This window comes from Labrus mixtus, chromosome 2 (genome assembly GCF_963584025.1).
Source record: "Labrus mixtus chromosome 2, fLabMix1.1, whole genome shotgun sequence".
Taxonomy (NCBI): Eukaryota; Metazoa; Chordata; class Actinopteri; order Labriformes; family Labridae; genus Labrus; species Labrus mixtus.
This window is the reverse complement of record NC_083613.1, coordinates 26,045,238-26,056,236: the sequence shown is the minus strand read 5'-3', so window position 1 is coordinate 26,056,236 and position 10,999 is coordinate 26,045,238. Positions and strand designations below refer to the sequence as shown.

At 39.0% G+C, this 10,999-nt stretch overlaps 1 protein-coding gene across 1 annotated transcript; it reads right to left on the bottom strand.

Moving 5' to 3' along the window:
* Window positions 1-8,690: 8,690 nt before the first annotated feature.
* On the bottom strand, window positions 8,691-10,637 carry helt (helt bHLH transcription factor). Its single transcript, XM_061027298.1, has 4 exons — window positions 10,496-10,637; window positions 9,803-9,907; window positions 9,557-9,653; window positions 8,691-9,284 (listed from the first exon to the last, which is right to left on the bottom strand). Exons 1-4 carry the CDS (start codon window positions 10,520-10,522, stop codon window positions 8,809-8,811), a joined length of 705 nt encoding a protein of 234 aa, XP_060883281.1. The 5' UTR covers window positions 10,523-10,637; the 3' UTR covers window positions 8,691-8,808.
* Between the last annotated feature and the right edge of the window lie 362 nt (window positions 10,638-10,999).

The following is a 10,999-nucleotide window of genomic DNA, read 5'->3' as shown; positions in this document are numbered from 1 at the left end:
ATAATTGATTTATGCTTTAGCTTTATTAATTCAAACCTGCATTAGCTTTTGTAATTAATTTAGTTTTATTATCAGCTGTTTGTTAAACAGGTTTGTGTTTGAATAAAGTTTTAGACCTGTTTTTTTTAACCAGTGTTGAATATGAACTACAGACATAAGTCTATAAGAATTCCAAATTAAGTTTAAGTTTAATACATTTTTAATTTAGATTTTTAACCTGTAGTATTTACTTTATCAGGTCTTTATATTCTCTTCTTATTTACTCTGTTTATTGTTGTGCACCATGATACTAAAGAAAATTACTTTCATGTGAAGTTTTAATTTAAAAATATATTTCGTTCATTTTTTATATAACTCTTTAAATATTGTATCTTCTGTTTTTTTCTGCTTTGTTTTCTTAATTTGAATTAATTTCATTTGAAGGATTTCTTTTATTTGAGCATATTTTCAGATTGAATCTTCTCTGTGACTGTGAATTGTTTGTTTTATTGATTTTTTAAATTTTCTATTCTAAATGTTTTTTCATGTTTTTGACGTCTTGTGTGAAGTCTACACGCCGTGTTTTCTCATGTAGGTTCAATAAATGAAAGAAACAATACGCATGTTTGTTTTCTGTTTGTTCAGCACCAGTCATGTGATGACATTCTCTCTGTTGGCATTGTGCTGTCTGCTCATTTGTGATGTGATGTAAGGATATCAGCAACTTATTTAGTCTGGATGCTTTAATTCAACGTATGTTTGTGTTATTCAGCGTTTAAGAAACTTACTTTGACCAGAGTAGGGAACAGTCAATGTCTCTCCACATTATTAGAATCGTGAGTGCACCCTAGTGGCGAAGGTTTTAACAACCCAATTAGTCCCTCAGTCTGTCTTCAGTCTGAGTCTGGTGGCCGGTGAGAACATTTGCAGCATCTTCCACTCTGTCTTTTTATTCCTCAAACATTTGTCTATATAAGAAGCAATGTTTTAAAAAGTCAAAGAAACACCTACAAACATTTCAGAATCATGCAGTAATGCCTTTCAGTGCACTCAAATTCTCTCATGCTTTTGGCTCTTTTGCTTTCTGCCTTAAAAAGATCACTTGTGTAACATAAAACAAACAGAAATTTGATTAAATTTACTTTAAAGGTTTGGTAATCAATCAAGTGGTTTTCTGGCAGCTGTCACCGTCTCAATCGATGAGTGTCTTTATTAAGACAGATTTTCTGCTTTATGAGGTTGTAGTTACACAGTCTGTGTGGTGCTGCATCGTGTTCTCTGTGTCAGACACGGGCGCCCTGCTGTGAAGGTCATGTTGAGGTCAGTGAGAGTGACCGCTTGGCCCACCACCCCGATGACCACTGATATCGCCGGCTGAAAGTGCACAAACACTGAACTAAAAGAGCTCTTAGATTTTAAAGATGAGGTTATGTTTTTTTTTTGCATTGCCTCTCAGTGTGTAAATGACTCTCTGTGTTTCTGCTTTTTCCTCGTTCATCCTGAAGCTGCCCTCACAAACAATAACCCTCTTTGAGTTCGATTGAAAGCATTCAGCCACACTATCAACATTCACACGAGAAAATCTGCCTGCGAGATCTCATTCATGCACTTATTTGAGATGAAGTCTTCCCTCCTCACTGGCTGCCGTTCTCAATCCTGCTTTTTTTTTTTTTTCTTTCTCTGGATTGGTTACCCACAACGTGACCTCAGAGGGCGACCCCAGGAGCCCCGGGGTCCCCCTCAGCTGGCCCTACGCTGGCCCCGGACGCAGCTAATTCCAGAGGAGCGTCCGTCAACCTCGCCGGACAAAAGGTTGAACGTAGCACGATGGCCCCTCATGAGTCCAGCCAAGCGCACAGAGAGCACATTAGGACCTCTGGGTTTTATTTACGCTTTTCTTTAAGGCCTGCAAAGAGTCGACTGGGCGTCAAGTTTGTCAGGTGCCTCAGACACTTTGACGGTCTGACCACATCACACACACACACACACACACACACACACACACACACACACAGAGGCTTTCAGATCACTTTCTCCTGATTCACGTTGTCGGTTTCCATATTCTCCCCTTGCCACTGAAGCGTTATGTTGAAGAAAGATTTCTAGCTGGAATCAAGCAGCCTCAGAACAACCTAAAGGCTCTGTCAAAGAAAACCTTCACACGTGAATGCAGCCTCACAGGCACGAGAGTGATTGAAGCTGAAAGGATGATTCTCCTCATTCAATCCCAAGACGGGAACTCCGGTACTGCTGGAGGTCTTCACTGGTAGAACAACAGGAGATAAGCTGTGCAATGCGAGGAAATAAGATCAAGCAGTATCAACAGGAAGGATAACCCAGTTACTTTCAGGTGCAATCAAAGATTACATCTTTTCTTCTTGTCAAATTTGCAGAATTTCAATAAAATCAAAATAGTTTTGATATAGTGGTAAGGGCTGTGTGGAAGCTTTGAGGCCGTCTCAATCAGAGAACGATTACTCAAGAATGGCTAAACACATTTTTATTGAGATTCAAATAAGTTCACTATTAATTGATTGAGTTGATTTGTAACGACTGAGTCATCTTGTGTGATCATACACAGAAATAAGGATAGAAAAAAAAAATGTTTGTTTTCAGAAATGAAGAAGTACGCTTTGAGAATTTGCAGCTTTGTAACGAAAAATATGAACACACCATCAGTGTAATGTTAATAAAACGAAACATCAAACTCGTAGGGAACTTTTTGGAAAAAGCAAAGTTGTATTCATTGAACTTTTATTGTTTCCACAAAGCATCAATCTTTTATTTACAATTTTGTCTCATTCAAATCTGTCCTTAAATGTCTATTTTATTCTCATCTCATTCCTTCATTCAGCCGTCTGCACAATCACATTTTGTATCGTTCTATGCAGATCAGTAAGTCTTATCACTGATAACGGACAGTATGATCAGTAGGTACACGTCCCCCTGATGAAGGCAGGGAGCTGCTATAACGGCTGGTAAAAGTTAGCCGGTGAGAAATGAAACAAAACTTTGCAAGAAAAATGCTGAATTCTAGCTACAAATGTGAGATCAACTGAGTGTAAAGTAGAGCAGAATTAAGCAAACATCTTTATCAGCGGTTCCTTTAATTTAACAAATTCTTCTAAATCTGAATAATTTATTGATGTTGTCCATCTTAATTCCATTAGTCTTGAACAAAAAGGCCTTAAATCATAAATTATGCTTCTCTATTGGAGACGTCTTGTGAAATTACTCACATGGTGTTATCATTGGCCTCCTCATTACACAAACTCTCTCTCTCCAAACACACCACAGGAACTTGAATGTATGGCACTCTTTGTCTTACTACCATGCAAAATCACCTGATTTATCTGCAGCACTTCCAATGTCACACTGTCTGTGCTCGTGACAAAAGTACCCCTTGTTGTTGCCCACCAGATAACCAAACGGGCTCACGGTGCTCCATCTGAAAACACGCTCTCTCAACCTTTTGTCCCCCTAAAAACAAAGCCCTGCACTTTCTCTTGGCAAATGATGCCTTAATTGTGCAAGTTAACAAGCTTGCACTTTTTTTCCCATGAATAACAAAGAGTTTGGTCCCCGTTTGTTTCTTTTTGTTTGTTGTTTTTTGTTTCTTTGACTCTCTTTAGCCCTTTTCTTTAGTGTGTTGTTGCATGCTTGTTGGAGCGTTCCCATGCTGTTCTCTGCCACCATATTTCTGCACACGAGAAAAAAATGAACAAAACAGCAAAAGAAAACAAAAAGCGGGCAAAAAGAGGGTGCGACTGAGACGCTGTTCCACAGTGGGATACTCTGTACAGTATTCATTATGTCTTCATTTATATCGGAGATGTCTTTGACCCTTCCCTGCTCTCGCTCCTTCAAAACACTGCCTCTTTTATCACTCTATTCATTTTTGGCTCAAATATCTCAGTTCTAAATGGAGGTTGTGTTGAATGGGACATCTTTGTGGATTTGCATAATCTGATGGCATCGCTGGTGAGCACATAGAGAGGTTGTGCCAAGTGCAGAAAGGTGAAGGCCTCATCTCTTAGCAGGGGGCAGGGGAGGCTACTCCGGCAGATTTTGTTGCTGATATCCTTCGGCCCAGCGTCTTTTTTTAATCTGCAGGAGCAAAAAAGAGAGAACATTTTGAGCTGAGAATTATGATTAATTTACTTAATTTCTGCTTATGTCTAGAAAAAAAAAAATCACATTTCTCCATGGATGAAACTCGTCATCAGATCAAGAAGTGTCACTTCTCACACTCCCACACAATCAAAAGGCCTTGATATGTGCCGTTTGTTTTCTTCCCCTCCTCACAGACTCCATTCATGTCTGCTCTCCTCTTCTTCTTACAGTGCCTGTCTTTCTTCAGACTCTGCTGGTGCCAAGGCCATGGCTGCTTCTCCCTGTCTGATGGGAAACTGTTGCTCATGCGCTGGGTTTGCTGCCAAGTTTTGGCATTATTGGTTAGAGGGGGGAGGAGGAGGAGGGGAAGGAGAAGGAGGGAGTACAGAGAGGGGGCCCTTTCAACCCTGTGAGATAGTGCTATCTGTGGTGGGAATGATCTTCATCCCTTTCTATTCCCCCCTTTTTTTTCTTAACACTCCCTCTATCTCAAACTGTTTCTGTTTTCCGACTCTCCTCTGCCTCTCCCCCTCCCTCTCCTCTCCCCCTCCCTCTCCTCTCTGTCTCTGTCTTTTCATGCAGGAGATCAGACAACCGTCCTGAGGTGAGCTGATGCCACTGCAGGACTTTTGATTAGCAACCACCACTGACTGTTGGATTTCTCACAGCTTGTAAACTGCTTTGGCTTCGCTTCCAAAGCTCCACTGTATAGACGTGTAAACACACACACAGACACACACAAACACAGTTTGTCCGAAGCTTAGCTAACTGCCTGAGCCTGACTTCTGTGATCCCATGGGTGCAGAGATCAAAACAGGTGACACTTGTTTGTCCCTCTGTGTGCTTCAGCACTCTGTCTTTTTCCCGTGCGACCCTTTCTACAAAGATTTGAACTTTTTAGGATTTTTCTGGATTCACTGTCTTGCAAAGAGAAAGAAGAAAAGACTGATTCAGCTTATTGTCCGTTGGGGTTCAGCTAACAGGTGGTTAGCTTAGCTTAGCATAAAGGCTTTCTGCACTATGGCACTTTATTTATATTGCTAACATTCCAGTGTGATTGTTAACGAACAGTTACATTTTTCTTTTTCTTGGTTGTATCAGGTGGTGTTGCACTGTCCTTTGTCTTTTTATTCATCCTGTTTTTGTCCACTGCTGTAAATCAAATGTCTCTTCCAATAAGGTCTGAACTGAACTGAACTGAAAAACAAGGTGAAATGAGAAACAGACAGCTTAGCTCTTTTAAAAAGTATCATATCTACCTGTAATATAAATTGTGATTAATGAACATGTCACATCCCAGCTATTTAATCTGTAAGAAAACTGAAAATTTAACACAGGAAGGAATTTGCAGGAACTGTTTGAATTTCAGTCAGATCTCAGTAAATATCTTTTTTTTTTTAAAATATGGGCAGATTGCTTCAAGAATAACAATCCAGAAACTTCTTAAAGAATGCACTTGTGAGTTAAGTTTTTCAGACATTAATTCTAAGATTAGTAATATTTACAAGTGAAATGTTTGATCATACATGTGCTTAAGTGCATGCTGCAGTTCCAGAAAAAAAAAAAGCATCTGACCAAAGTCGACATTTAAGAAAAACTAAACAATATACTGTATCTGTTATTCATAATAATCTTAGAATCAGTTAAACACATTTTATGCTTTGCCTGACACAAAAAATAAATAAATACCAGAAAATTAATAAATGTACTTTGTATCCTTTAACACATGAAACCTTTAATGAAAACAAACATGTTTGATTTATTTCACAATACATGGAACCAGAAAATTAATTCTATAAAATATTAATAAAATGATTAAAGCCTGAGAGCATTTTTTTTTCATAGAGGCAATAAAAGGTTCCACTTCATCTAGATATTATCAATTTTATTCCGTTCTTTAAAACACTTTAAAAACGTTATCCGAGATGAGAAAAGATGTCGGATTTTTCCTTTGGCTGTTGAAAAGTTACAGCAGTAGAAGAATCAAAAAGTGTGACAGATTTCTTCAAATATATTTAATTTTTTTTAACAAGTCATATAAGACATCAATAAGTCCCAGTGGTCCCTTTATTGTTCCTCGCACAACACTGAAACTTCTTTGTACTTTCCGGACGTCGTGCTCATCAGTGTGTAAATAAAAAAAAAACTCTTATGACGTTCCAGTGATGAATAATTTTTTGAAAAGAGCGGATTGTTCATGTTCAGCATGTGATATTAATGTGAAAGACAAACATTCTCAAACTGAAGCTCTATCACTGTGACTCAGTTTACATGACAAAACATGACCTGATTCTTTTTTTTTTTTTATCCCTGCTCATTTTATTATTATTCATGTGATGTGCTGCAGCTAAATCTCTCTCATGTGGCTGAACATGAATCATTTCTCCCGCTGCTCAGAGTCACCTTTTAAACCAATACTGGGTCCTATAGGGATCCAACTATTCAAAGCAGTCCTTCTTTCATCATTTGTCTCTTTTTTTCTGTCTGCATGCACTTTGTCTTTCATTTCTTTGATTTGCTTTCTTGCTGCATGCCTTTTTTTTTTTTTTTTTCGGTCAGGAGCTGGTAATGGGGGTTTATCCAACCATCCAGGCGATTAATGTGGACTTATTCATGCCTCCTTCATCAATCCATCCATCCAGAATCAACTCTTCAATCCATTAAATATGGACACACATGTAGACTAATTTAAGAGGATACCATCAACACCTTGCATGTTGTCTTTCATCAGACCAGCCAGGTATTCCAGCCATAATATGTCACAGGAGAGAAATACGTAATGATATTCTGCTTTGATAATTTAAGAGAAAACAGTGGAGAAAAGTCTGTTTCCTTGAAATCCTTTCAGAGAAACTTTGATTTCATGCTGATGATTATTTTTCTTCGTAATCACTCAAGGATTAAGCAGAAGGAGGCAGAGATTGTTCTCCTTTCAGATGCTCCACAATGGGCCTGCCTGGTTAAGAAAACAACAAGGAGTTCTTCCCCCTTTCTCTCCTTTTTTTTTTTTTTAACTTCTCTTTTTACAATCTAACAAATACAACTTACTTAAAGGAACACAGAAGGAGCCTGGAAGCAGACTAATGCATTTATTGAGACTCTGTGGTCACATATATTAGACACAAGCTTGGCAAAAACAATCCTCTTTTGATCACAGTAATTCCCCTTTCTGTGGGAGGCAAAAAGCTTTTTTTAAAAGGCTAACTTTTCCCAATATGGCTTTTTCTTTAGAAGGTTTAAAAGGCTCACAAGCTCACAGAGATCTGTTTCCCTGTTGAGTAGAATGTTTGTGACATTTCTGCAGCTCTTTTATGTTTGAATGAATGAAGAAAAGACAATTTTTACATCTAAATAAGCATCAACTTTTACTTTTCTGCTTGAGATCCCTCTTTACTCCTGAATAGTCAACCTCATTTCCCTAAACGTGTCTTAAGCTCACAAAGAAGCTGACTTTGATTGCTTTTACACTTTCTTCTGTACTTCTTTGAGATCCTTAAAGGTGCACTGTGGAGTTTAGGTAGAGAAATGTACAGATAATGTGGTATATGTTCAAACTCTACACAAACTGTCCTCAGAGGAAAATTTGGTCTCTGGAAAGCTGTTTGAAGATAAAATGCTACACGAGAAGTTATGATGGGGGGCCCGTGATAGAGAAACCGTAACTCCCCTGATAGCTTTTTAGCTCCAAACAGTGTTCTAGGGACCCATTTTAGATAGAATCTTTATTATCATTGTATACAAGGACACAACAAAACTTCGTTAGCAGCAATCTTTTTGTTAGAATAAAGTTTGTGTATTATATATATATATATATATGTATATATATATATATATATATATATATATATACACATATATATGTATATATATATATATATATATATATATAATATATATAAAGCATTTCATTGTTTCACTTTTCCAATTTTCAAATTTCACTACCAAAACTCCATAGTGCACCTTTAATATGAAACTTTTTCAATTTTCTTTTCAGTAATATCTGCACAAAAATCGTACTTTTCTTATTTGGTCGCAAAACGGTTTTGTGTTCAATAACAGACTTGTATTTTGAGGGGGGAGGGGGGTTGTTTGGTGATTAACAGCTTTGTTAACTGCAGGTTTGTTTAAGTCAGGAGCATGGGGTCCAGTGGAAGGTTCATGTCTGCCCCCTGGTACCCGCTGTGACACCAATCAAACACACAGATAATAGGACTGAGGAAAATACTGGAAATGAATGACACTATGTGACAATTTTTAGAGTTTTTGTTCAAGTTAAAGCCCAGACTAACTTGTGAAAAGTAAAAAAAAATCCCACTGTCATGGTTAACTGTTTTATTTATGTCATAAAAACACAACGCAGCTGTGCACTATGTGTAAGAAAAAATCACTATCATTTGGTAAACATTACATAGATAAAACATACATATTTTTTTTTTACATAGTTTCAAATGGAGATGTTTTCCATCCCTTCTCATTTAGTTGAATTGCTCATCTAAATATTTGAATCTTAGGAGAGCAAAGGGATTATTGGTGCCTTTGGTTAAGTGAGAATGTACGCACATAGAGCTTCATCCAACAACTTAAAACTGAGTCATTGATGACAATATAAGTTGAGTTTTAGTCAGAAATATTTATTCACAAAATGTACAGGATATCTTTACATCATTCACAGAAATATAAATTAAAAACGCATTAAAACAGTGAACAGTAGGCTATTTACATGGCGTGCTGCGCACTGTGCAAACTGAACGTGTTCGCGTGCGTGTGACCGATAAAGTTGAAATAGTGGTGATCTAGTCCCTGCACGGGTGACAAGTATCCCGCGTGCTGCTGTGTGTGCGCAGAGAGTGGCACTGTTGGGTACGAGATGCCCGGACTGCGTGCAGAGCCGTGCCAGGAGAAGTGTCCCGGTGGACTCTGCTGGTACACGGACTCAGAGGGGCTGTGGCTTTGGTGCTCCGGGGAGGAGTGCAGCTGGCCGAGATAGTCACAGGGTTCTGGCATAGAGCCCACGGAGCCGAACACGGGATCAGTGACAACGCGGGACTTGGACTGTAAGAAGGCGAGGATCCGTGCGTACTTTATGTCTTTGGTTTCAGCCCTGTCCTCGGTGGTCAGGTAGTGGACCAGGTTCTTCATACACTCGTGGTATCCGTAGTGGAAGTAGTTTGCAAACTCAGCCAAAAGTTCACCTGCAATGAATTAAAGAAAGCAGCGATTACAACCCTGTCCATGTAATGATTCAAAGAAAAAGACAAAGTCTGCAGCATCGTAGTTTTTGTGACCCTATCCTGCTGCGCAAAACTGGACAAGCAACACAATGTATGGATACTTAACCCAAATATACATAAATACACTAATAATTCATATTTCTACTAAATCAGTTCCAAAGCAAAGTCCGCAGAGATCAGTGGTAGTAATGTGTGGTTGAGATGCGTAAAGCGTCTATGAAAACTTTACGCACCCTTTTCTCTCCCTCGGGGGAAATCCGCTGAGTGGAGCGCGCGCAGATACTGAACTGTCATCTCCAAGATTTCTGCTTTCTCCAGTTTTCCAGAATTCTGCCAAAATACAGTCATAAAAAAGAAACTTTAAAAAAATGTTTGCAAAGACAACATGAACAATATTTGATGACCATCTTCTAAACGCTTTCTTGCAGAATTATCCACATGGAACAGTAGATCTACACTTAGTTAAAGTTTGACTTTACCTGTTTCGCCAGCGCCATTGGTACTGTTTTTCCTAGTTCATTGAGGCAGCGGTTAATGCGGTCCCGTCTTCGTTTCTCAATGACTTTATGAGAGATGGGAGTCCTCTGTGAAAACGCGGAGAGAAAGAAACATGAGCACACAAGTCCAACATTCGAAACCTCATTCACAGTTATTTTTCAAGTAGAAAATCGAAAAATTAAACCATTAATAAAGGCATGAATGTAACTAAATCGCCTGCAGCTGCGAAATATATAGAAATTCAATATCTAAATCTCCCTGAGAGTTTTGCGCGCTGCGCGCTTTGGCGCTCCGGAGCGCGCGGCAGATATCAGCGCTCTGAGAAGTTTATCTCCTGTTGAAGTCCTGTTGGTATCCAATGAATCCTCTTTAAGTAAGATTTAGCCCAAAATGTGGGTCTATAACCCAATTTTTGGCATCATGAGTAAACGGTATACTGTAATGTTAGATTGGCTAGTTTGAATCAGAAGCGCGCTGTAGTTATTCTGTAACCGTGCACACTGAGCTGGTAGACAAAAGATCCCCCCTGAACTCGCGTGAAAATGACTCCAAGGTGTAGTTAAACTATAAAACATCAAAAACATTATTCCATAAAGTAACTAAAACGTGTCAAAAGTGCAGAGATGCCAAAAAAGTTCAGTCCTCGTAGTGCAGAGCGCACGTGGAGCGCGTACCTTCCTGTCTTTCATTTTTGATGCCATTGACGGAATCCTGTCAAACTTCTAGTAAAATCAGTTGAGCTGGACGTTGAGTGGATGTGTCGCTCTGGCAGGAGATGTAGCAGACTAAGGTTTGAGGGGAGAGCAGGTCCTTATAAAGGGATCATCCAGGAGACTGTGGCATTCATGGTGTAAATTATTCCATGGGATTAGAGCCATGCATTGGGTAAATGTGTGCATTTAGGATCAGTTAAAGAAATAGTAAAAATCTAAAGCCATGGGCTAGCAGGGGGGCAAACCTGCTTTGTTAATCCACGTGGCTTTTCAAAAGACACGTGATTACTTTTGGAATATTATTTGCATAGTAACAACCCAGGCGGGAAATAAGAAGTGAGCGTTGGGATCGCCTGATCCGGCGGGGCGCACAGTGCGCACTGAAAACAAAGCCGGCGAAAAAAGAAACCCTCTTTCTTCCAACTCGCGTTTCTCACACGATCGCCTGTTTACAAATCCCAGCAA

Bases quoted from the DNA above. Each gene is read 5' to 3' on its own strand.
- helt (XM_061027298.1), bottom strand. From the start codon at position 10,522: ATGGCATCAAAAATGAAAGACAGGAAG. The intron at 9,908-10,495 runs GTACGCGCTCCA...GCGTTTTCACAG, and splicing joins CAAAAATGAAAGACAGGAAG to AGGACTCCCATCTCTCATAA. The intron at 9,654-9,802 runs GTAAAGTCAAAC...GTATTTTGGCAG, and splicing joins CAATGGCGCTGGCGAAACAG to AATTCTGGAAAACTGGAGAA.